Genomic DNA, 27,964 nt, shown 5'->3' on the forward strand with positions numbered 1-27,964 from the left:
TCTTTGTGGGTACATTCTAGAAGCTTATCTTGGTGGCCAGAGTAATCTTGACAAATGGCCGCTGAATTCCTTCTATGTTACTTTAATTTAGATTGATTTTTGCAGTTAAATTCTAACGTTTGTGGGTCTGCAGTTTAAAGCGTTTTTGGACGACTATTTTTATTGTTTTTGGTAGAATTTTTGACGATTTTTAGGTCAGTTTAGAGAATAAGATCTTTTTGGTCTTTTGAAAATTATGTGAACCTGGTTGTATCCTCGAATTTATTATAGGTTTAGAATGTAGTATATTTACTCAACTACTATTTGATCCGATTTCAAAAGAAGGAGGATCTCGGTTTGTGTCTTTGTTTGACCTGCGTGTATGCCTGTGCGCGATTATCTCTCGTATGGCTAAACCAATTTTCATCATAGTATTTATCATAAGGTTTTAGGTAGTTTTATTTTTTTTTGTATAAAGTTTTTCGTTCTACTCTGCAGTGACATACATTTTAGTATTTCCACCATTTAAACGAATACCAATACACAATATTGATGGGTATAATCCACCATCACCGGGTCTATAGGACCCACCATTACCGGTGAAACGGCGACGAAAAGTGGGCCATTTTTATCCCGCGGTCGAAATCCGGGACATTTTGTAAAAAATGCCCGCGCTTTGGACCAATCATTGTCGAATATTCGTGTAATGATGTGGCTTGAGTGATAAGATGTAGCGGGCAGAATATGTTGTTGATCATAGACTATAAGTTTTTATCAGCACTTCTACCCGTGTTTTTACTATCTCGACCCGGATAAAAAGATACATATAGTCTTCCTCAATAAATACTGAAATATTTCGGCCGAGTAGGCCAGAGATTAGCACGTTTAAGCACAATATTTTTTTATTGGACTTCTTTTGTAGATTAAAGTCTATGTATGGCATTTACTGGCTGCTGCTATATTGTCTTGGATGAAACTGGATTGATATGCATAACACATTCATTAGTTTCTGTTATACATAAATTCTTCAAATTTGTATTTACTAAACTAGATCATGATAGTCACATCAACATCAAGTTTACACCAGCATTTCGGTAAAAAAGAATTACGCCACAAATCGCACTCGCTGCCGCTTATAACTTAGCCCAAACAATGTTCTACACCGGCCATACGACGGGTCACCTCGAGTAATGTCACGTGAAATGACTGTAGTACGACCCTTCCGATCCTGTAGGGATGGGAAACGATTCTATTATCGATAGATCGATAAATGGTGGATAATAGTCAGAAATTGACTTTTAGGTAAATTAGGAGCACATTTTATAAAAATGGTAAACGTTTATGTTGTTTTTTTTATTCAATATTTGAAAAAGTAGAAAATATGTTGTAAAATAAATAAACGAAATAATAAATACCTAATTTAAAGACCAAATCTGGGAAATAAAAACATATAACAAGCTTACTTTAAAATAGTTTTAAGCGGATTCATAATGCTATTTTGCACCTGTTTTAAATATTATTAATAAGTTATTGTTTATTAACAACACCTCATTATAACACCAAATATAAACACGGAATTAATGAATTCAATTAAATCAGCAAAAGGGCTTACTGGCAGCTAAAACTCGTAACAAAATCATAATTTGCATAAACCAATGAATGGTTTACCGCAAACAAACAACAAAATTGTTCGATAGACATGAAATTATTTCCACAATTTCGATACAATTTTGTTTATTTTCCAAACATGTCATCCGGGACATGTATTTTTGGTCTCCGGAGATAAATGAAATGTTTTTCCTTGTTAGTTTAATATTTTGCTTCTGTTTACTTTATAAACAAATTAAATTTTATGTATTTTATCTTAGCGTTCTAATATTATGTTGCTGCCGATATTGTTTTTTAATTTTCTCATGTTTTCGGTTTCTAATTAATAAAACATGTTAAGGATATTTTTACTTGTAAACCTTCAAGGGTTTTGTTTATGTTTCTAAATATTTAATTTCAAAATAAACTTCATTATTTCCCAACGACCCCAAATAAAATTGGGATAAGGGCAGGAGGATGAGGATATTTCCTCTATGTATCTATTTGCGTATTTCAGATTTTGGTCCATGCTAAATGTAATTAATTTGAAGTCATATTAGCAAAGCAGTACAAATATAAGTGACAAAACTACATTCATCATTCATCATCATCATCATCAGCCTATAGCAGTCCACTGCTGGACATAGGCCTCTCCAAGTGCACGCCACTGAGATCGATTAACAAAACTACACAAAAAAATAATTTTCTCTAAAACTATCGACATCTTCGTGTCTCATCACTGCTCGCATACATAGTGACCACGTCTGATGACGCTCGTAACGCCACCTCGCGTGTAATGATGCCCTTCACTGACCTGTGACGTCATTCGCTTTACTTTACCTAAAGTCCTGGTTTTGTACGGGGACAAGTTTTTAATTGTGTTGTGCTAAAAGTGGCTTGTTTCTTACAGTTACAGGGCAGGTTTTTGAGCAGTTTTAGTTGATGTATATGACTAAGTAATCTGTTATTTGTATAATTTAGATACCTCCATTCTATCGTGAAATTGGGAAGAAAAGTTAAGCTACTTGTCTATGTGGTAATTGGTAAAAGTATGACGTATTTTATTAGCTAGACCAATTACTCAGTGCAAAATTACTCAATTATAAGCCTTAGCACTTTTTGTCCTATATTGGGTTAAAATGCCTAATATAATGTGAAGTTTTAAATAATACCTATAACTTTGACAACACCCCATAAAACTAAGAACCTCCTTTTAGAGAATTCGGTTAAAAGTGACCACCATTTCACCAAAAACCGAAGAATTTCAACCTACATCTCTGTCCACCCCTTTAATGTAGGTGCGTTATATTCAAGCTTTAGAACCGGGTCATCAAGGTGTAATGGTATCCCGTTGTTACAAGAGCCGCGTTGAAGCACCCATTCTGTTGCGGTTTCAGACCCACTAGGGATGGGCGAGTCAGAAATTTTATCGATATTTTTGTTGTACAACACTATTGTGGAAAATTGTTTGAAGAAGTAGACTTTGGCTGATGGCGTCCGATAATTGACGGACAATTTTTTGTAGGAGAAAAATATAATACACTGATAGAAAGGTCGGTAAGAAAATCCTAATTAGAGCGTCCTACAATAAATAGGACAGATTGTTTGTCCTAAAAAAAGTCTGATGTGGATACCATTATGCGTCAGTTTTTAAGGTTGCTGTCAGAATTTAGATACTTTGCCATCGTGTTTTTTTTTTGTGTCAAATTGTCACATACGTAAAATGGCTTATTTATATTTTGTGTGCTCAAAAGTATAAACGTCAAAAAATATGAAAGCCTAAGGTCATATTCGATCATACAAATATCTAAGTCTAGACTCACAGAAAAACGATTTTAACGTTATTTGAAAAAGAATTGGCGAAGAAAATATTGTTCACCAGAAAAGGCTTTTAGAAACTCAGAAATTTCTTTTAAAACACACTTATATCTGACACAGAATGTTTTCAACTTTGATTCTTTTGAAAAGAGGGTGAAATAAAATTCGTTTCTAGTAGTAAAACATATGTAACACTTCAAGATGGCTGAATAGTTGTAGGATGCGAATATTTTATCTTACACTCTACAGACCGAAGACTAAACAGTCGGCCGATAGTTGGTTCGATGGTAGGTTTTCTTTTCAGAAAGAAAGAAAATCGTGAACTCTATCAAAGTTTTTAGTCCGTTGTTAGTCGGTCTGATACCTGATCGTTGTTAATGTGTACTACCATTTATCTTACTATTTATTACGAAATCGCTTTGTGGATTTTAGGAACACAAAGCAGCCCGGAGTCTGGAAGTAGGTGATTGATACACCCGTGCACCGAAGAGCACGTTAATGTCGGTCCTGCTTGTGATCTCTCTCCGATCGTGTCGGATTGCCGTCCCATCGCGCTATGAGAGTGAAGGAATAGAGAGTGCACCTGTGTCTGCGCAAATGCGTGTGCACTATAATATGTCCTGCGCAGTTGGCTAATCTCTTTACATGAGAACAGCCGCCGTAGCCGATCTCCAGTGTGCGGGTAGCAGACGATGAGAATATTTTATCTGAGAGTAATGTCTTGCGTGTGTAGGTGCTTAGATCTATGCTTGCTACGTGAGTCTGTTTGTTTGTTTGTGTGTATGTAGGGCTGTTGTAAAATGTAAGACTTTCTATCTGAGAAAAGCTAGAAACTTAGTATGGTCCTATTAATATTATAGAAGTGAAAGTTTGTATGTATGGATGTTTGTTCCTCCTTCGCGGTAGAAAGGATTACTGGACTGATTTTGACGAAACTTGGCAGACTTGGCAGACTTTTAAGTATCTATTTACTATTGTTGAAACCATATAAAATAGAAAAATTGCAACTTAGTCCAGCAAAGCGATTTGTAGTTACTATGAAACGTGATATTTTTCGAATTATAGATCAAAAGGTCAGTGCTGAAGTGTATTAAGCCAAATGGAGCAACTCAATGTGAACGTATTACTTATTTCACAAATATAAAGACAGTAAAAGACTAGGCAAATATTACCTTAAATTTTGAATCAAGTTTTGACATTAAAATATTTTTTCAAAAAAATAATTTATACACTAACTAGAACTATATAATCAAGCAAATATAAATTAATCCTATCATTTTTTCAAATAAAAATCTCTGCCTTTTGATGACATTTACGTCAAAAGATTTTTTAATCAAAACCAGTTCCATTACTAGATTATTATGTTCAGCTCTAAAATATGAAATCTAGATTCATATTTCATTCTCACAAACGACACCATTAACTTTGAGATAATATAATAAAAATTAAAAATACATTTCACGCTGAAAATATTTTGAAAAAAAAATCGGCTTAGTGTGATTCGGACTCGAGCAGAAAGGGTTCCGTACCGTTATCTATAAAACATGCAAAAAATCACCTATGGAAGCACCCTAAAATATTTACTTTGTTCTAGTTTTCAGCATTTATTTTTAAAGCAGCAATAGAAATACAAACATCATATTATTATCTGTGAAAATTTCAACTTTCTAACTATGGCCATTCATGAGATACAGCATTATGAGAGTAGAACAAACGAACAGCGAAGTCTAAGCAATAGGCTCCCGGTTTAAAGTTTTGTAGAAGTAACCCTAAAAATTAAAAAAAAAACCTTTCACACCAAAAAATATTTCTGACTGAAAAATAATAATATCTCTTGACATCCGCCATAAATTCATCGCATAACAGCCACTGAATCACTTTAGCTTTATCGTCTGAAATACAATGTTTCATAACCATTGTACGCTCGGTTCCGGCGCAACATTTCCTGAGCACAGCGAGCCGGCAATGTATATCGTACACTGGAAATAAATCGACCGACTAAAAGTGCATTTTTCTCAACACACGCGTGATATGTAGGACGTTTCCTTCCTTTCGCAGTCGGGTAAGTGTTGTTTGTTTTTGGGTGTAATATGTCTTTTTTTAGTGGGAAGATATTGTAGCGTGGTTAGGATTTATTTTGTAGTTGTGAATGTGTGTTATTTTACTGAAGGTTGCTTTTGCTTCTTGCTAATAATTTTAGTTGTTCAGGTTGTATACTTCGCTTTCACGGGAAATGGTTGGAAAGATAGCATAACAGCATTCAAATAGGTTCAGTAGTTTTTAGGTTAAAGCTTAACAAACAAAATTTCATTCTCAATTTTAATGATAGTGAGGTTTGATTTTCTTACATAAATGACGACGATTGTACATTTTCCATCTTTATTTACCGCGATGGATACATGAGAAAAACTATGGCCGATTGAACTAATTTTAATTCAGCAATATGATAAGATATCTATTTTAGATCTCATTATTTTGTATTTCGCTCGTCATATTCATTGGCTACTACATCTTTTATATTAGCTTTGTAAATAGATTCATATTTAACTTGACATTTTTATGTTAGTCTCGGTGGCCTAGTTAAAAACCGGCTGTTTGAACTAGAACATTTGATGACTAAGAAACTTAAACTAGCTAAAAATAACCTTAATCACATGCGTAACCACAAAATATTTACCTAACCCACCGTCAGCAGATCAAACACAGTTAAACACGTCACTAACCCTGTTACCTAACTAATGAGACTTCATTATAAACCAAACAACGCCAATAAGGCCATGTACCATGTACCCGTTGTCTACGCAACAAAGCCGGCGACATCAAAGGTCCACAATCCCTTTGATTACGCCGCTTTTAATGAAAGTGTTAAATACACTGAGTCTGTAATTTAGACAGTGTTTTGACATACTACACTGTGATCGGGAGATCAATTTGGTTAATCTATTTTTGGTGATGTTAATTTGGGCGACGATTTGATTGTTAATTTTTGTAGTTTATTATAAAGTACCAATGAAAACGGAATTTAATTTTCGATGTATTTACAAGTTGAAAGAATCAAGAGCTTGAAACACTAGATCATGGTTTAAGATTATGAATTTGCAACTGACTTTCAAGTAATGAGTCAGCGACATTTGAGTTCATCATATATATAAGTACTAGCTTTCCGCCCGCGGCTTCGCCCGCGTGGAATTCGGTTCACCCCTCCCGCTGTGGGTTAGCAGCGGTGAGGGAGTGTCAGACTCTTACTGACTAAAATCGTCGTGTTCCGTCCTAGGCCTTTTATATACCAGGGCCGCGGTACCTCTTTCGAACAACCCGCAGCCGCGGCTGGCCCTGGCGCTACTGGGCCCCACTGATTTCAAAACAGACTAATTCGCGGCGAACCTTAACACCACGATACAGAAAAGCACAACGCCATCTATCGAGCTATCGGGAAGCTCGCGATTGAACAATGAGCTACAGGTTAAAGCGCGAGATATCATTGCACTTCTTACGTATCTTAAAAAAAACAACGTCACCACGTTTTAAAAAGCTATCATTCCACTTCTTATGTATTTTAAAAACACATCGTTATAGATAGTTCAACTCAGATTTGCGCGCGGCCCTATGTGTGCGTCGGCTTGTAAATATACAACTTTCATTCGTGTGACAGTGACGTCGTCCGAGCATGACGTGTTCTCATCGCTTTTTGTTATGGGTACAGTCGTTTACGAAAATGTCTAGTTCTTCACGGAGAAAATGTTTTAAGGAGTCAGGTAGCGTTTCAAAAAAATGAAACAACATTCAAAGCTTTTTATTATTACATTTTACAGTTTATCATTATTTTCTCATACGGCTTTTCAAATTGACATTGACAGTATCTAAGAAATAAATGAAGTGAAATATCTAAGATGAATTAAATACTCCTTACATATTTTCTAGCTCGGGGTACGCGGACAATAAATAAATGTGTGGACTAAGAATGTAAAAGACCTATAATTTAGTATAATAATGGAAACAAAATGTGTGGGGAATTTTAAAAAATTATATTGCTTCGCATAATGTCGACCAAAATAAGACGGAAATAATGAAACTCATAAATGAACGTTTAAGTCAAATTGATGAAGGGATGTTGGGTAATACTTGTCGACATGTACAAAAGAAAAAAGAAGAATACTATAGACATTTTGACATGGAGTCAGAATTTATAATTAACATTGGTGAAAGTAGCGAATCCGAAAATTCATCATTTGATTTTTCAAGTAGCGATACAGAATCATTATAAATAAATAAACTAAATTACGTAATAACTGTACTTTAAACAGCCGTATACAACCCCTAAATAACTGTATTTGTACCCGACTGTACCTCTTGTCACGCACACAAAGTCACTGTATATGTACAAGGGTTACCCACACATAGGGCCGCGCGCACGACTGAGTTGAACTTACTATACCACGTTTTAAAAACACCCAGCGCCATCTATCGCATACCTCAAGAACGAAATAACTTAACTAATACTTATACCAATTAGTAATTCGTTGAATTATAGTTAATTCAGGATAAGTAGATGTAAAAAAAACAGTTAAGACGATAAAACAAATCGTGCGTCATCCCTCGGGAATTCCTCATTTTCGAGGATTCATTATTGTATCATTTAGCTTCTAAATTTATATGTTCATATTCGTTTGCAATATATAAGTAGATGTAAAAAAAAACAGTTTAGACGATTAAACAAATTGTACATCATCCCTCGGGAATTCCTCATTTTCGGGGATTCATTATCGTATCATTTAGCTTCTAAATTTACATGTTTATATTCGTTTGCAATATATTACCTTGTTTTAAACGACACACAGCGCCATCTACAATCCATCCATCAAGCAAACAATATTTTTGTTTTCCCTCGGGAATATCTATTTTTTTCGGGATAAAAAGTACTCTATTATTTAATCCGGACTTCTAACTTTACGTCTGCAAAATTTCAAAGCAATCGGTTCAGTAGTTACGGCGTGAAAGCGGAACAAACAAACAAACAAACAAACAAACTCACTTTCCGATTTATAATATTAGTAAGGATTTCAAAATAATGTTATGATCGGCTTCCTTTCCAACCTTAAGCAGCTGAATATTAACAGTTTACGCAGAGCGACTGGCTATCTCATCTTCCCCACCCAGTAATTCGAAAAAAAAGTGCAAGGAATTACATAACAAATAAATGTGCCTTCCAAAACCCAGAAGAATTTGTCATAACGTTGATCACCCACACTATTCAACCTAGCCTACCGTTCGATCGGTGGCTATGACTTAGCCACGAGCCACAGTGATGAATGAGCCACCTCGCAGGTACAGTCGGCGACATTTTAATTCACCGTTCGAATACCAGCAGCCTTTCAGCTTTCACCAATATTTTCTGAATAAACTTGTGGGGGTGTTTAGAGGGGGCGATCCGATGACACGATTTGTCGTGTCGGTCGTGAGTAATCGGTATGAGTGTATGTGTAGTGGATAGTGACATATGGGTTTAATGTGGAAGTAAATGACACTAATTTTAGAATTTATGAAAAGTACTCTTTTATTTTTTAACATTTATTAAGGCTGTATAAAAAACTGCATATGTAATCCTAAATAATATGTACTGAAAATATAATTCTTAGGAAAAATATGTAGCTTAAAATAAACAATCAATCGCAAAGCAAACAATAAACGCAACGTCGCTCAATGCCGCCACCACCACCATTCGTGAGTTGTCACCTGTACCTAGCAATGACCTGCACGTAATCCTTCACGAGCTGAGAGCGGTTCGTGCGGAGATACAGGTGTTTAGGAGAGAAATGGAGGTGGAAATGTCGGAGCTTAAGTCCACCCTGAACTGCTGCAGCGCGCGCGTCGACGGTCTAGAGGCCAGGGTAGACGCACTTGAACAGCGTGCTACTTCGAGGCCCACGAACTCCGACAACGTAGGCGTAATAGTGGAAGAGCTGAGGCGAGAGCTCAATGATAGGGACCAGGAGCTACTTGCTAATGATATAGAGGTGTCCAACTTGCCGGAGGAACAAGCGGAAAACCCTACCCATTTAATCAAAGCCTTAGGTCACAAGTTAGGGATCAGCCTGGAAGATCGAGATATCGTCAGTGCAGAGCGTGTAGGTGGCAGGCAGCTCAACGCGACGAACTCAGCGGGACCAACCATATCACGCCCGCGGCCGATAGTCGTGCGCCTTGCTCGCCGAGACCTGCGTGACCAGCTTATGGCGAGCGCGCGAGTGCGACGAGGCGCAACTACGGCGGATCTCGGCATGCCCGGGCCGGCGCAGAGGTTCTTCTTAAACGAGCGGTTGACTAAAGTTAACCGCTTGTTATTTCGTCAAGCACGGGAAGCGGCCAGCGCTCTTGGCTGGAAGTTTGTCTGGACCAAGCAGGGCCGCATCCTCGTCAGGAAGGCGCCGGGGGACAAGGCGCAGAGGATCCGCACGGAGGGGGACTTATCCCGAGTCTTCGGCTCTGAAAATTAAACAGCCTAGCTTAAGTAAAATCTACCTTCGAGTAATTATTTGTTTAAACTTAAACTGGCAAAATGATTGTTATGACCTTTTTTGCACCGTCCTCAACCATAGACTGCACGCACGCGAAATTTACTCAACACAAATGTCTCATCACTTATCTGCTAAAAATTATTTATTTACATCATATGTACAATTTACATTTACACCTAATTCTAATTATATACATATCATATATTCTTTTAACCCCAACCACTTTCAAATTATATATATTTCACATATAAACATACACTCTACATTGACACACTACTTTATAGGCTGGTACTATGCCTACACTCTCACACATGTAATGCTTGCACCTAATAGTATCTATGGCTCCCAGTAAATACATTAAGTTTGGTCTATTTAATGCGGGATCTCTGGGGACTAAACAGGACGAGTTCTTGATCGCCATGGGTAACCACTCTGTGGACATCATGGCTATCAATGAGACATGGTTACGCAGTGGGGAAGAGGACCGCGCTCCTAGTATCCCCGGGTACAAATTCAAACATATACCACGACCTGTTTCTGTACGAGGAGGGCGTGGCGGGGGTGTGGCTTTTTATATAAGAAATGGTGTAAACGCAAGAGTCAAGGCTCATCCTGAGCACTCGACTGTTGAGCAACTCTGGCTGGGCCTCACAGTTAACAAAAACAGGCTTCTTGTAGGGACCGCGTACCGCCCGCCCTGGCAGGACCTGGAAATATTCCTCGGTGCCATAACTGCCAGTATTAGCGCCTTAGGCCCATATGACAATGTCATATTATTAGGTGACTTAAACGTCAACCTTCTAAATCCTAATAGTTCAAAGACTAGGCAGCTAATGGGTTTTTTCGGCAATTTTAATCTGGTTCAATCTGTCACAACAGCCACACATTTTGTGAACGACAGTTGCTCATTGATAGACATTATATGCACTGATGCTCTCATACGAAATGTCGAAGTGAACCATATCAGTGAGCTTGGTCATCATGCCTTTATCACTTGTGAATCAGTTTTCAGGAAGCCAAAGTGTAAACCAAGGATTGTTAGGTTTCGTCCTCTCGCTGACATCTTGCCAGATTATTTTAAGCAAGACCTGAACGCGATACCATGGTCTGATATTGGAACCTTGGATGACGTTGATGCTATGGTTCAAACATTTAACTCCTACATAACTCAACTTTTCGATCTCCATGCCCCTATGAAGACAAAGACCTATTATAAGCGGCCTACACCGTGGATTACCGACAACATTCGTCTAATGTTCAAGCTTCGAGATGAAGCTAGACAGAGAAGTCGCGAAACAAAGCTCCCAAACCACAGGCAGTACTATCTGGATCTAAAGCATGAGTCAGCAGCCGCTTTAGTGAGGGAAAAGACCGCATATTTTACAAAAAACATCAATGAGCTAAGTAAAGATCCCAAACTATTATGGCAGAATTTAAAATCAGATGTTCTTCCTGACCATAAAGATAAGCGGCTGCCAAGTCATTTTGATAATCCGGATAGTATAAATGCGGCATTCTTGACTGTACCAGGGAATTGTAGCGACAATATCTCATTGAACAACTACTTTAACTCGCGTAGGTATAGTCCAGCCAGGTTCTCCCTTTCTGGTACCAATCCGGAGACTGTTTTGGGGATAATCAAGAGACTGGGGTCAAGAGCTCTGGGTGTTGATGGTATCAGTCTGGACATGTTGACACTCACACTGCCAAACACCCTGCAAGTCATCACTGATATCATCAACAAGTCCATAGAAACTCATACATTCCCCAGCCTTTGGAGACGTGCTATTGTTTGCCCTATTCCCAAAATAAGTGACCCTGTAAATGTGAAAGACCTTAGACCTATAAGCATCCTGCCTTGCCTCTCTAAAATTCTAGAGAGTGTGGTATACCTCCAGGTAATAGAATACCTGGAGGCAAACAACATATTACCCGAGTTACAGTCAGGATTCCGCAAGGGTAGAGGGACTGCAACTGCGTTGATGGATGTAGTGGGTAATATTCTGGAGGCACGCGACCGGGGGGAGGGGTCAATCCTTGTCTTGCTGGACTTTTCACGTGCTTTTGACGCTATTAATACCAGTCTACTGCTGTCCAAGTTAACTTACTATGGTTTTGATGGTGCTGCGGTGGACTGGTTTAGTAGCTATCTCACGGACAGGTCCCAGCTCGTGCAAATCAACAAAGAGGACGGTACTACCATCTCATCCCTTCCACTCCCGGTGACTAGGGGAGTTCCACAGGGTTCGATATTGGGCCCATTATTGTACATCCTCTATAGCGCTGATGTAGCCAAATCCCTTATGAGCTGCAGATATCACATGTATGCAGATGATATTCAGCTGTATACATCCTGCAAGAGGGATAATGTGGTAGCTGCAGTTCAAAGGATAAATGAGGATCTGCAGCGGATAGTGACTTGGTCGGAGGGGAATTGTTTGCTGCTTAACCCCCTTAAGTCCAAGTTCATGGTGCTAGGAACAAAAAAACAGGTCACCAATATATTAACTGCCAAGCCTGAGATAGTCATTAATGGGGAAAAAATTGAACGGGTAGAACAAGCATGTAGTCTGGGCCTAATCTTGGATCCGGAGCTGCACTTCGAGGCTCACATAAATAATACAGTTAGAAACTGTTTCTACAGACTGAAGGTACTATATGGTATCCGTAATTTTCTTAGCCTACCTCTTAGGAAACAACTTGTTGACACTCTAGTCCTATCTAAGCTAAATTACTGTGATACTGTATATGGGCCTTGTCTGCTTGCTAGGACAGATAGGTTGATACAGCGGGTTCAGAATGCCTGTGTCAGATTCTGCATTAAAGTCCCTCGCAGACACCATGTTACACCATACACCAACGAAATTAAAATGCTAAAAATGGCTGCCAGGCGTAAACTACATCTTGCTAGCCTAATGTTTGGTATCACTTCAACCCACAAGCCACACTATCTATATGAAAAACTCACATGGAAGGAAACATGTTACGGACATGGTCTTCGCTCCATAGTTGCTCCGCTGAAGGTTCCTTCTCACAAAACTGCAGCCTTCAGGGGCAGCTTCAAATTTGCAGCCACACACTGCTGGAACGACCTCCCACCACCTTTAAGGGGCCTGAAAACAATTAAAACATTTAAATCCCAACTAAAAAACAAATTATTACAAGCACAATTATCCCTATAATTAAGGAATTTAGCTGCATACCTCAGAGCTATGGCCCAAAGCCCTTGCTGGGATCCCCGGCAATGTAGTGGTGCGGTTTTGCTGCCTCCTGTCTGCTTCACTTCATATACATACGAAGCATTGTCATTTCTGGACCTGTAATAATTTCTTTAATTTAATTTCAATTCTATATTACTTTATTTTATCAATTTTTATTTTCATTAATTTTTTTTTTTTTTTGACATTGCTTCTCGCTATTTCGAATTATTTCTATTTTTAGTTACCTCGGATTGTCCTTGAAACGCATTACACACACTGCTCCGCATGGTCATCCTCTATGCTACCGGATTCCTATAATTTGGTCGTCCCACACCACACTAATAGTATATTCATATCCACTCACAATTATACAACACAATAACACATATTACACTATTTACATCACTTGATACACATAATATTGCATAATAACATATCTCACATGTAATTGGCCGGGTTAACCTGATCTTTGACACATGACACTTACCGCGCTGTCTATGGTTCGAGACGCTCATTGGTCGACTATTTTAATTTTTCGCTCTTTTTTTGTCTATGTCCTATGTCTGATATTCTCATATTGTGTTATATTTTGTTTTTAGTTTGTGTTCTTCTGTTTAGTTTACATCGTTCTTGTAACTGTTTAAATTTACATTACTTATATATATATGTATTTATTTATTTACTGTATTTATGCCGAAACAGCGTTAAAGTTTTGTAGTTCCGGCTAGGACGCGAGGTGGGTCAGCGCTGAAAACCAGCGCTGTTGTCTCGTGCCTGCGTGCGCGAGACACAGCATTTATGCTGAGCGCTGTCCCTTTCACGCACGAGTGACGCGTTCACTGTATTGTTTGTTTTGTGCCATATTTATTTATTTGTTTCTTGCGTCATTCGTGTGTTCGAAATAAATGGATTTTCTTTCTTTCTTTCTTTCTTTCAAAGTAACACCCGATTCCATAATTATTTATTTTATTCAAAGACTATTAGACAATTTCATTTTTACTGGCATTTACCACCACGAGTAGCAGTGGTATATTTATTTTTGTGAATAAATCTGTGGTGTTAAGGCAAAAGGGGATAAGTCAGAAATTGTGAAAAATGAGTTAATTACACAGTTGGGTACAAAATTTTACGAACTATCATGGTAAAAAGGAGATAACTCAATATAATGTATTTTATTTCGTGAATCTCAAATAAAAAATACGATTCTAGTCATAAATAGCAAAACCTAAAAAGTAAAAAAGAGTTCTGTCTAGTTATCTTCTTATTGCATACGTGATCCTTTACTTATAAAATTAGGTATAATGAGATAAGTCGACTTGTGCCTAAATTCATATTCGTCGTTCCGCGTTAGTTGCATTTCGCGCGCGAAGTTGACGTCTTTTTACTAGTGCAACGGTGCAAAAAATCCCAAAATTATGGTTTACGTGGGTAATTTGAGTGTTGAAACCTACAGAAATGAATAGGATTAACAAGTTCGATTTAACGTAAGTATGATGGATTTAAAACCTTAAAATTATGAGCTGATTGGGATCTGGAGGACAACCAGTATGGTTTCCGTAAAGGGCGTTCAACAGTTGACGCTATACTGCTTCCTCCAAGCATGCGCGTGAGGGTCCTGGCGGTCCTGGCGGAGGAAGCAGTTGACCGGGGCGAGGTGGTTTTGGCGGTGTCGCATGACATCGCTAACGCGTTCAACACCCTGCCCTGGAATATCATAAAGGAGGCGCTCCGTTATCATGGAGTGCCAGGGTACCTCCGTCGCATAATCGGGGCCTATTTATCCGAAAGAGCTGTCGTGTACCCGGGTCGAGAAGGATGGAGTCGTCAGAACATCTCTTCCTCAGGGGTCGGTTCTCGGCCCTCTCCTGTGGAACCTTGGCTACGATTGGGTCCTGCGCGGTGCGCTTCTCCACGGCGTCAGCGTGATATGCTACGCTGACGACACGCTAGTCACAGCACATGGGTAGGCGTACCGGCAGGCGGCCATTTGGGCCACAGCCAGTGTCGCGCAGGTCATGGGTAGGTCTTGGCCTCGAAGTGGCCTTGCACAAATCCGAGGCCCTTTGCTTCCATGGGCCAAGGAAGAAGCCACCTCCGGGGTCCAGTATCGTGGTGGGAGGGGTTACCATCGCTGTGGAGCCGACAATGAAATACCTGGGACTCGTTCTCGAAAGTCGTTGGGACTTCGGGCCACACTTCCAGCGGCTCGCTCCTCGGTTGATGGTCGCAGCTACAGCGCTCTCACGCTTATTGCCCAACCTCAGGTGACCCAATACCTCCTGCCGGAGGCTCTATATGGGGATCGTGCGGGCGATGGCGCTTTACGCCGCGCCAGTATGGGCGAACACCCTGACGGCCCGCAACCTTGCAGTGCTGCGAAGACCACAGCGAGCGATGGCCATCAGGGTTATAAGAGGATACCGCACGATCTCCTTCGAAGCTGCATGCCTCCTAGCCGGATCCCGGGACTTCGAGACCGACAGCCCTCGCGTCACTCTATACATGGCGCGAGGAAGCGGTGGGGCGGGCCGAGCGCCTCGTGCCTCAGCAAGTTGAGGTGCGCAGGGCAGAGCTCGGCCAAGACCTCATTGCGGAATGGGAGCAGCGTTTTGCGCGACCCACGGCGGTAAGGCCCATACTGAAGGAGTGGCTGGAGGGACGCCACGGCGCCTTCAGCTTCCGGCTGACACAGGTCCTTACCGGACATGGGTGTTTCGGAAAGTTCCTGTGTCGCATCGGTCGGGAGCCCACGCCCGAATGCCACCACTGTGGCATCTGGGGCAACGCAGCGCCGTGACCTAGCGGCAGCAGTAGACGCTGCGGGAAGTCTTTCGCTGCCGGCTGTCGTGTCCTGCATGGTCGGCAGCGAAGATGGATGGAACGCCGTCGTCTCCTTTTGTGAGGATGTGATGGTTTTAAAGGAGGCGGCGGAAAGGGAGAGAGAAGCTGCTTCCTCTCTCCCCGCCCGCAGCAGACGTGGAGGACGTCGCAGGCTGACTGATCTCCGGCCACCATAGGGCACGGCCTGCGGTCGACAGACTAGGGGCGTCTGTCGTCCGATCAGAAACAGGCCTCGAAACGGTGGCGTTGTGTTGCGAGCACCTCTTTTAGTGGAGCTTGCTGTGGCCGCTGGGTGACGGCCACAGCGGATGACGAGGCCCGCCTTTGAACATCTGGGGGGCCAATACCTGTCGGGGGTGCGGAAGAATGCTTTGGCGATACCCGTGCCCTCGACAATAGGTAATTGAAGGCAATACTGGGTGGGTTTTTAGCCGGTAAGAGTTCGGCACACCCCCTCCACCCACCCCAGGTGGAGGGAAGTCCATGAGGATTTCCCCCCTGCCAAAAAAAAAGGTATATACGTAAATAATAATAGCAAATAAAGAGACGAGTCGTTCTAGGATTTTTTTTTAATTTGTACCGTGTTATGGAAAAAGGACATATGTCAGTTATTTTAATAATTAAGAAATAAAAATACTTTTTGGGTACATATAAAAGACGACTAAATTAATAAATGAATATTAAAACAGAGTTGTGTTAATTATTTCTATACACTTTTGATTAAACTGCATTTTTATTACAAAACAAACACGCGTTTTTTTGATTAGCCCCTGGTGAAAAGTTGTGTTTTTTGACTCATCCCCTTTTGCCTTAACACCACAGAAATATCCAGAAAAATATTTCAAATCGTGCGCTATAAAAGGCCTCTGAAGAGGCAACAGCATCAAAACTTGCTGAAAGGGGCTGAGAATTAAAAACAGCTATTCCCTTGAAAAATATGTCCTTTTACGAATTACTTGCGGGTAAAAGAAACATGCTTTTGCGTCGTGTTTCTTTTGCTTTTATTCCGACTCAATCTTTTAGCAAGTGGTAATTTTGTTTAGGAGAAATATTCGCGACGGGAGGTTTTTTTGCTGGGTAAGATATTATCTTTGTGGGTTTGGTTCTGGTTGGGCTTAACAAAAAATATTTGGATGATAATGTAAGACACCTTTGCTATAATTGGCACTAAATAAGCGTGTAGAATGGAAGAAGATTCTTGAAGTATTGTTTCCTAATTATAACTCAGGTATTAGAATTCAGATGTTTCTGATATAGCCTTGTTTATATTGATAGAAAGAGTGAATTCATTTGATTGGATTCACAAATAGTAACTACCTTCTATCAAATTAACAGGTTTTCACAAAAAAGTAAATAGCGAAAGTTCTTTCAATATCTAACGCCAAGTACCTACAAGTGTTCACTATAAGTGGTATTTCAGTAAACATGCAAACCAGATAATATTCCATTAAATATGCAAGTCATAAGTGCTCATAGAACGTACTGTTATAAACCGACTTTGTAACGCATCAAATGCTGACTTAGGTGAAAACCCCGCCGCTTCCATATTGTCACCGATATTATAAAAAGCCATTTTCCATGTGCTAGAGTAGTCAGTCATAGCCATTTCGCAGTACATACTGTACAATCCGTGTCGGGAGTTCAGTTCTTGTGTTGTGTAACCAGTGTGTCTTGTGTAGTGTATAACCTTTCTTAATAAACATTCTTTTAGCAGTAACAAGTGTTTTTTTAAAAAGGACCCACGGATCGCCATCCTAACAAATTGGTGTCAGAAGTGGGATCCCAGGAAAATCGTTAAGTACTGGGATCCATTAGGTGTAGGCGTCGCGAATCTTTCCACGTGTCTGCACCATTATTGTTTGGTCCGTGGTCGAAAGTCCTTTGTGTCGTGGTCGACGGTAAACCTTAGGCTCCCTAAAAACGTCTAAGTCCGCGCTGCTGCTACTGTGATCGACGATAAGCCTCCGCTGTGTAGCGTGAGCCCGCATCACCCCCGAACACATCTGCTACCACGTGGTCGACGGTCAGCCTCCACTTTCGAGTGTGAGCCCGCATCACCAGGTTATCACAAGACCTCTGTACTGCTTCAACATCTCTCGCATGGGATTTGTGGCTGTCTCTCCATCCATCATTAGCCACGTGTTCTGAGCACACCACGTGCAGGAACTGCCTGCAATACGACTCTCTGGGTCGCCAGGCGCCAGCGCCGCGTGCATCGTGACGTCACCTTTCCAGAATGTTCACGTGTGCGACTGCTGTTCATCTGCTAATGTGAGTTTTTTCAAATATTATAAAAGTGCTTTAGTGAAGTGAAGTGCCGTTTCCCAAATATTCAAAATCACTCGTGTGTTATTGAAACAAAACGAATTTAATTTTTTTACTGTGCATGCTTTGTTTTTATCTGATGTTCTGTAAGTGCTCTAAATAATAATCATATTACTATTTCAATGCCTCCAAAGAAAGAACAATCTGAGGAAATCGCATCTTCATCCAGTTCAGAATCAGAGAACATTTCAGTAAAACATAAAACTAATAAAATGTCGGATAAAATCACCCTCAATGTTCTCACTAAATTCATTAAACCCTATAACGGGGATCGCGAGTATTTACCCGCATTCTTAACAAACTGCGAGAGTGCGATATCTTTAGCAACTACAGAACAACAGAACTTTTTATGTAAATATATCATCTCGCAATTAGAAGGCAAAGCTCAGTTAGCAGCCTGTTTAAAGAAATTTGAGGATTGGGCTGATATTAAACAATTTCTTAAGACTACCTTTGGGGAGAAAAAACACTCCACACATTTATTAGTTAATTTACAACAGTGTAAGCAATTGCCTTCTGAAGACGCGATGCAGTATGCTGTGCGTGTTGAATCATGTTTAACAAGATTGCAATCAGACATCCATTATAGCTGCGATAATGATAAAGAACTTATAGGTCGATTAGCCGCTATGGAGGATCTCGCCCTCAATACTTTCTTGTTAGGGTTGAACTCAAATTACTCTCATATAGTGCGGTGTAGGAATCCTAAATCATTATCCGAAGCAATAACGCATGCCGTTGAAGAGGAGAAAATATTTAATTTATCAAAATTAACCACGCGCTCTAATAAACATTGCACACATTGCAACAAAAGTGGTCATACCGCATCCGAATGTTATAAAAATAAGCGGTCTTCTCCAAATTTCCATCATGTAGATTCATCAGATAATTCCCATAATACTACTACTTCCAAGTTTGACCCCGAGAAATCATGCAAATATTGCAAAAAACGCGGTCATTTGATAAGCGAGTGTCGGAAACTTAAGGCAAAGAACTCACATGCTAGCAACTCTACACCACCAGGTGCAAGTGCACCGAATAACAATGATAATCGCTCTAATGTGCATCAAGTAGACATTGATAATTCCGATGATTTAAACTAAATAAGGTTACGGTTTCGTGTCTACCGGAACCTTCAAATCCAAAAAACGACACGCAAAGTTCTAAACAATGTGTTCCCACATTTTCTCTAATACGTGAGCAAACGCTTAACATAAATTGTAAAGTTTCCTTACCTCACGTCTATCTTAAAACAAATTATAATAACAAGCCTTTATGCTTTTTAATTGACACTGGTTCTTCAGTTTCTATTGTTAAACTTTCGAGTTTACTTAATAAACCAGTGTTGGGCCCCGAAATTATAAAACTTAGAGGTTTAAGCGATAATAACTCATATTGCGAATCTCTTGGGTCCATCAAACTAATTTTTGAATATGGCATTTCGTCGAAAAATAAGATAATGTTTGAGTATTTATTTCATACTATTAACGATGCGATCAACTTAAATTACGATGGTATTATTGGTAGTAATTTCATCCAACATTTTAAAATAGACATTCATTACTCTACCAATACTCTTAATTTAGAAAATTACAAAATACCTATTTTCCTTAGTAAGCCATCATATGTTATACCTCCGCGGTCAGAAACTGTCATAGAGTGTCCTGTTTCCAATCTCTCCGAGGTTGCTAATCTAAAAGAAGGTTTGATCTTAGATCATAAAATCCGTGACGGTGTTTTCTTAGCAAACTGTATAGTGAGCTTAAAACCTAACAATAGAGTTAATGTCTCTATTCTAAACACCACGGAACATGAGGTCCCAATTGATAACTACGAAGTCAAGTTAACTCCAATTGACCAACTACCTTCTAATTTAGATAACACTCATGAGGAATCTATTCACCAATTAGATTTCTCAAAAACTGACCGTCATAAAAGGGTTCTTGAACAAATAAGATGTTCTCATTTAAATCCGCAAGAACATAAGGCTTTGATGAACTGTATTTCTAAATATACGGATATATTTCATCTTGATGGCGAAAACTTATCTCATACAGACGTAATCAAACATTCAATCAATACTGGGGACGCACCCCCAATTCACGTCAAATCGTATCGTTTCCCTGAAGTGCATAAAAATGAAGTCGAAAAACAAATTACAAAAATGCTCGACCAGAACATTATTCGCCCCTCAACATCTCCTTGGAATGCGCCTGTGTGGGTGGTTCCGAAAAAAATAGATGCATCAGGTAAACAAAAGTGGCGGATTGTAATTGACTATCGACGCCTGAACGACGTTACTGTATCCGAGGTTTATCCTCTTCCTCTTATAACAGACATCTTGGATCAATTAGGCCATTCAAAATATTTCAGTACCCTTGATTTATCTTCCGGGTTCCACCAGGTCTTATTACATCCCAAGGATACAGAAAAAACAGCCTTCAGCGTAACGACCAACAGTATATCAGGTCAATTTGAATTTACAAGAATGCCGTTCGGGCTCAAAAATGCTCCAGCGACATTTCAAAGAATGATGAATATTGTGCTCTCGGGACTTCAAGGTCTTCATTGTTATATATACCTTGACGACTGCATTATTTACTCACATAACCTTGAAACTCACATACAGAAATTGGAATCTGTATTTACTAAATTTAGAGAGGCAAACTTAAAATTACAGCCCGATAAGTGCGAATTTTTAAGACGAGAAGTGGCTTATTTAGGGCATATTATTACGGACAACGGTGTTTCGCCTAATCCAGATAAGGTAAAGGCCATATCTCAATTCCCCACACCGAAAACCCCGAAAGATGTGAAATCTTTCCTTGGATTAACCGGTTATTACCGCCGCTTTATCGAGAATTTCTCTCACATAACTAAACCTCTCACATCTTTACTAAAAAAAGATGTTAACTTTCATTGGTCTCACGAACAAGAGCAAGCTTTCAGCATGCTTAAAGAAAAGCTCATCTCAGCTCCTCTATTACAATACCCTGATTTCTCTCAACCTTTTATTGTGACGACGGATTCTTCAAATTATGCCGTCGGAGCAGTTTTATCACAGGGTGAGATAGGCAAAGATAAGCCCATAGCATATGCGTCCCGCACCTTAAATAAACAAGAAGGTAATTATTCAACAACTGAGAAGGAGCTCCTTGCTATACTTTTCGCCGTTAACACATTTAGGCCTTATATTTACGGTTATAAATTTAAAATCGTGACTGATCATCGCCCTTTAACGTGGTTATTTAACGCTAAAGATCCGGGCGGACGTTTGTTAAGATGGCGATTAAAACTCGAAGAATACGAGTATGAGATTGTGTATAAACCCGGTCGAGTTAATAGTAACGCTGATGCGCTATCGCGTTATCCAGTCAATGCTGTGACTACCCGAAGTTCCAACATCAACTCGACTACGTATGAGGAATACTTTAAAAAACAATTCACAAAAACCATTTCGGTCTGCGACACAAAAATCGTAGAACATAACGAGAGTTTACACAAAACAAAACAAAAGTGTATTGCCTGTCCAGTTTCTTTAGATCTAGACAACTCAATGCCGCATATTGAGCAATTATTAGCGTTGCTTGACAACCCACAGGAATTTCGCGCAGGCGAACGCGAACCTGACACCTTACAAACGGTTGTCTGTAAAAACAATAAGATACTCTATTTCTTATACACTAAGGTCCATCATTTCGATGAAACAACTTATAAAACTATTTATAACTTACTACTTAAATTACGTGATGATATTATTTCTAAAAATGATTATGAAAAGGAGTTAGCTTTGCCTGATTTTTCCGAACCATTTTCTAAACTAGTTTACGTTAAAATATATAATATAATATCTTACATTTTTCATGGCACTAAAATTGAGATCCATATTTATAAAAATCAAATACTCTATCCAACTCCTGCCGAGATCGGTAATATCCTTAAAGAAAACCACGGGACGACTATAGCGGGTCACCCAGGCGTTAAACGCATGTTTAGTAGAATCAAAGCCTCATACTATTGGAAAGGAATGCGTTCAGATATTTAACGATTTGTTAAAGACTGTAAGTTATGCCAAGTAAATAAACCTTTAAGAGCATCAAATAAGGCACCTATGGTAATAACATCAACGAGTACTAGGCCCTTTGAAAGATTAGCCCTCGATATCGTTGGTCCTTTACCCGAGGCAGGCCTTCAGAAATTTAAATATATTTTAACGCTTCAGGATGATTTAACAAAATTTTCATGTGCCTATCCTATGATAACCTGTACGACTGATGAAGTTGCACGCAGCCTCATACATTTCTTTTCTTTATTTGGTTTTCCCAAAATGTTGTTGACGGATCAAGGTACAACCTTTACGTCAGATCTATTTAAGCAGTTAACTGAAATTCTCAAAATAAAAAGTCTATTTTCTACTCCATATCATCCTCAGACAAATGGCGCACTAGAACGAAGCCATGCTACTCTCAAGGAGTACTTAAGATCTTTTGTTAATGACAATCAGAACGACTGGCATTGCTATCTAGCAACAGCGATTCTGTCATATAATACAACCCCTCATTGCACTACTGAATTCTCGCCTTTCGAACTTCTATACGGTTATAAGCCGTCAATTCCTAGTAGTGTTTACGAGTCGAACGATAACGTTACCTATCAAGAATACATTCGTGCCTTACAATATAGGATGAGATACTCTCGCGAAAAAGCTATTGAAAATATGAATAAAAGTAAAGAATCCTCAAAAACATATTATGATTCGACAGCCCGAGAGAAAACATACAAAACTGGTGATTTAGTTTATTTAAAGCACCATCACAGGCTCCGTAAGGCTCTGTCCCCTGTGTGGAAGGGACCATTTAAGATTTTAAAAACACACGGTAAAAATAACGTCACTCTATGCGTTAATAGAAAACATGTAAAATATCATGTTAACGAAATTAAACCGGCGTGAATATTTGTTTCAGATGTTTCGTGTGTTCAAGTTTCTCCGAGCCAATTGAAATAATAGAACATAGTGCAGGAATCTATTTTGATCCAACATCAATAGTTTATTTCCAAACCGATAACTGGAATGTTATCACATATGTAGACATGATTAATATTAGACCTTATATGGAAAATATAGAAAAGTCTATTGAAAACATATCGACTTTTTGCGAAAAAGCACGTAATTTACCTAACATTAATTTAGAGTGTAAGGATACTATTAACCCCTTAGAAATACTTATTAATTCCAATAATCTTAAGTTAGAATCTTTATCGCATCTTATTTCCGATAATCGTCAAAAACGCGCTCTTGAATTTGGAGGCGAAATTCTAAAATTCTTTTTCGGTACATTAGATGCTGACGACGCGAGAAAATATGATGAAGCTGTTAGCGCTTGTCAACAAAATGAGCATCATATTTATTCTTTAATGAAAGATAACATACATGTTGTACGTTCTACGATAAATAGTTTTAATGTTTCTATACAGAAATTAAACAATAATGAAATCTTACTCAATAGGCAAATTGAAAAGCTTAACTATATATTTGCTAGTAGTTCTAGGACAAATAACAACATATTGAATTTGGAAAAAATCAATTCTATGTTTAATATTATTGAAGGCTCATTACTATCAATTTCGAATGTTTTAGACACAGTACTTAACTCAATTTTATTCGCTAAAGCTAATATTTTACACCCGTACGTCATAACTCCCAAGAAATTATACAATGAGTTATCGAATAACAGTCAACTAAAGAGAACAGCCGAGTTCCCGGTTTCGCTAACATTGCAAAACATTCACACTATAATCGACTTATCCAAACTAACTGTATATTATTATAATAACAAACTAATGTTTATCATACAAGTACCATTAATGTCTCCTATTAAGTTCAACCTGTACAAGAATTTACCGCTACCTACCCCAAGCGATACAAACCAATATTTAACTTATGTTTTAATTCGTCCTTCAAAGTTATTCGTAGCAGTAACGGATGACAGATTATCCTACGTTTTATTAGATAGCATAAGTGAATGTAAGCACGTCAATAGTGATTATATTTTATGTCCTTCACCATCAATATTGTCAACGATTAACAATCCCTCATGTGAATCTAAGTTATTAACCGAAGTGACCTTATCACTTCCTGAAATTTGTGACTCCAAGGTTATTTATGGTGTTATAAATGTTTGGCAAAAGTTAAATAACAACAGATATATTTATGTACAATCTAAACCTAATAAATTAACTTTGAAATGTAACAATAACATTACTGATTATATTTTACATGGAACAGGAATTTTATCTTTAGAAAATAATTGTGTAGCATATTTTCAAACATTGCAATTTCATCCCTCAAATGTGTATAAGTCTACAGTACCGAGTCAGATAACTCTGAGTTTTGATCTGACCTTGGATGATTGTTGCAAGTATAATATTCTGAATGAAAGTACTCATTCTATCAACCCAATTAGCTTATCAAATATTGATTTAGAATCATTGAAATTGGCTTCACACAAATTGGAAAACTTAGAAACCGAAATTCGCAATAGCGAAAATCAGTCCCATATTGTTAAATACGGTAATTATTATTCTGGGCTGACTTATGTTATAATATCAGCAATTATTCTTTTTATTATTTATAAACTGTGTACCAAATTTTTTAGTTTTAGAAATTCCTCTTGTTGTATTCAGATTTATAACCAATGCTATAATACCAAGCAAATGAAGAAAAACAATAATGTTCACTCGTCCATAGAACTTACTGAAATCTCTGATGATTTAGAAAATGATAACAAATCTGTAAAAAGTCTTCCAAACATAGACTCTGGTAATCAAGCCTTGTCCGGCTTAAAGAAATCAAATAGAAATATCACTAACTTTTAATATTACTTTCATTTTAAATATAAGTTTCAATTTCTATTTTGGGTTTAATAATTGTTATTTTGGGTTTACTATATTATCTTAAATAAGTTGTAAAACTTAAGCATTTCTTGTAATTAGTTAAGACACACTTTGTAACCTGAGTTTTATTTACTAATTGAACATTCATTTTTAATATTCCTTCGCTTTTAATTTAAATAAATTAAATAAAGCTCAGTCTAAAGGGGGGAGATGTTATAAACCGACTTTGTAACGCATCAAATGCTGACTTAGGTGAAAACCCCGCCGCTTCCATATTGTCACCGATATTATAAAAAGCCATTTTCCATGTGCTAGAGTAGTCAGTCATAGCCATTTCGCAGTACATACTGTACAATCCGTGTCGGGAGTTCAGTTCTTGTGTTGTGTAACCAGTGTGTCTTGTGTAGTGTATAACCTTTCTTAATAAACATTCTTTTAGCAGTAACAAGTGTTTTTTTAAAAAGGACCCACGGATCGCCATCCTAACAGTACGAAGATAAAAATACAGCTATTCAACTATTATACTTTAAAATCACCACTTTTATGGCCTTATAACCTTACAGAATTTTTACGAAAAACATCAACCCTTAGTGCTTTTGCACACTACAAACTTTTAGTCGGCCGATAGTTGACCAAAAACATGTATTTTAAAGAAAATCTTGATTCCAATTAAAGTTTTCAGTCGGTCTGATACCAGCTAAATACCTGATCTTTGTAATGCGCTTAATACCATCCATCTTCATACTTATTTATGGAGCGCACGTTAAACTGCAGGTCCCGGCCGATATTGAACAACTTTGGCAGTCGTTACGGGTAGTCAGAAGCCAGTAAGTCTGACACCAGTCTAACCAAGGGGTATTGGGTTGCCCGGGTAACTGGTTTGATGAAGTCAGATAGGCAGTCGCTCCTTGTAAACACTGGTCTCTTTAGCACTCAGCTGAATCCGGTTACACTGGAAGCCGACCCCAACATAGTTGGAAAAAGATAAGGCAGATAATGATCGATTCATGAGCCGTAAACTATCGGCCGACTAAAAGTTTGCAGTGAGCTACTCTTAACCGCTGCACACAAAATTGGTATACACCAGACGCAAGCTAAGCTGAATTTTATTATAACCCTCCATTGCTCATGTCACACTTCAAACTACTAGGGGGTTGAATCAACCCCGTAATCCTTTGAACAATAAAATGGTGGGGTCATTTAGACCCATTTAGGCCATTTTGTGCAGAACCTGTTTATCATTATGTACCCTTTGGATGGAATTTTCGAGAAATAAATTGGTGATTTATCTTAAAGGCCGGCCATGTGTTAGTAATGTGTTTGCTGTTTTTGTTTTAGCGTTAATTGAAGTGGTTTGGGAATTATTTTTGAATATTTATTAGGTTCATGTTTTTGTTTTGGGAGTTATTTATATTATGCCTATAAAACTTACTCGAAGCACTTAGAGGGAATATAAATTTTAATCATTGAAAAAATCTTAACACATCATTTACCGAGCCTTTTACCAGCTCTAAAAAGCTGGCAGTACAAAGTGGGCAAAAATTAAAAAAAAAAAGCTCAAAATTTGTTGCTAATTTGTTGCTAATTAGTTGCCAAATAATCGATTTTTTTGCTTTTGCCGATTTCGAGAAATCGTCAACAATGCTAGCTTCACCATAAGCTGGCATGGATTATAAGATAAAAGTAAAGGTAAAATAAACAAAATCACTACAAATTTGTTGCTAATTTGTTGCTGTATAACCAAAATAAATTTGAGGTGCAAAAATATTTTTTTTTTCAAATAGAAAATTTTTATTTGCTTTGCGCGCTTGAATGTCAATTGTTTCATGAAAAAAATATGAAATAAATTTGTTGCTCGTCACAGAACTGTTCCTTGTCACTTAGAGAACCAGCAACTAAATAGACACCCGACGATCGGGTGTCTTGAACTTCGGTGACTAACAAACCGGCCATGCTGGCTTGAATGTCGATTTTTCCGGTGAAAAACGTTGAAATGAATTTGTTGCTCGTCACAGAGGTGATTAATGTCTCTCAGAGAACCAGCAACTAAATAGACACCCGACGATCGGGTGTCTTGAACTTCGGTGACTAACAAACCGGCCATGCTGGCTTGAATGTCGATTTTTCCGGTGAAAAACGTGGAAATGAATTTGTTGCTCGTCACAGAGGTGATTAATGTCTCTCAGAGAATCAGCAACTAAATAGACACCCGATGATCGGGTGTCTTGAACTTCGGTGACTAACAAACCGGCCATGCTGGCTTGAATGTCGATTTTTCCGGTGAAAAACGTGGAAAGGAATTTGTTGCTCGTCACAGAGGTGATTAATGTCTCTCAGAGAACCAGCAACGTTCCAGATCTTAACGTTTTGAGGTTCTAGGAAGCTTCCTTGACTACTTCCACGAGGGTGACACCCTAGCTGTATATATGTGTAAGAATAAGTATGTGAATCGCTTATAACTTTCGAACAGCTTGACCGATGAGTACCAATCTTTGTCATTCTAAAGAAATTTCATCAAACTTAGATTTCCTGAAAATTTAAACCAACTTGGTCTAATATATAATAGAAAACAATATAAATCATTACTGAACGAACTGTAATTATTTTTACAAACAAAAAAATATCATCTGAGTCACGATTTCTTCTTTGGCATTAAAAATGAACTAAGCTAAAGTACTCAATGTACTTTCCAGAAACTATATATTGATTAATTTTAGTATACTCTTATAGCCACGTAATCAACTGGTAACATTGGTGACTAGTATTCAGTATTAATATTTTTTTATTTTTCAATTTTATATTTTT

At 38.4% G+C, this 27,964-nt stretch overlaps 2 protein-coding genes and 1 long non-coding RNA gene across 7 annotated transcripts in view; 1 reads left to right on the forward strand and 2 right to left on the reverse strand.

Moving 5' to 3' along the window:
- The window catches only part of LOC124642905 (hemicentin-1), a 470,700-nt gene that overhangs the window by 114,091 nt on the left and 328,645 nt on the right, over positions 1–27,964 (reverse strand). The window lies entirely within an intron of this gene.
- On the reverse strand, positions 9,379–14,028 carry LOC124642910. The gene is made up of 4 exons (XR_006985830.1): positions 13,345–14,028; positions 13,103–13,216; positions 12,868–13,012; positions 9,379–9,867 (listed from the first exon to the last, which is right to left on the reverse strand). It is a non-coding gene; the product is annotated as an uncharacterized LOC124642910 (long non-coding RNA).
- On the forward strand, positions 17,667–25,604 carry LOC124642906. The gene is made up of 2 exons (XM_047181659.1): positions 17,667–18,211; positions 23,230–25,604. The coding sequence occupies exons 1-2, from the start codon at positions 18,177–18,179 to the stop codon at positions 25,139–25,141; spliced, it is 1,947 nt and encodes a 648-aa protein (XP_047037615.1). The 5' UTR covers positions 17,667–18,176; the 3' UTR covers positions 25,142–25,604.

The sequence above is a fragment of the Helicoverpa zea genome, chromosome 26 (assembly GCF_022581195.2).
Source record: "Helicoverpa zea isolate HzStark_Cry1AcR chromosome 26, ilHelZeax1.1, whole genome shotgun sequence".
Classification (NCBI taxonomy): domain Eukaryota; kingdom Metazoa; phylum Arthropoda; class Insecta; order Lepidoptera; family Noctuidae; genus Helicoverpa; species Helicoverpa zea.

Bases quoted from the DNA above. Each gene is read 5' to 3' on its own strand.
- LOC124642906 (XM_047181659.1), top strand. From the start codon at position 18,177: ATGTTCACGTGTGCGACTGCTGTTCATCTGCTAAT. The intron at 18,212-23,229 runs GTGAGTTTTTTC...TATTTGTTTCAG, and splicing joins ACTGCTGTTCATCTGCTAAT to ATGTTTCGTGTGTTCAAGTT.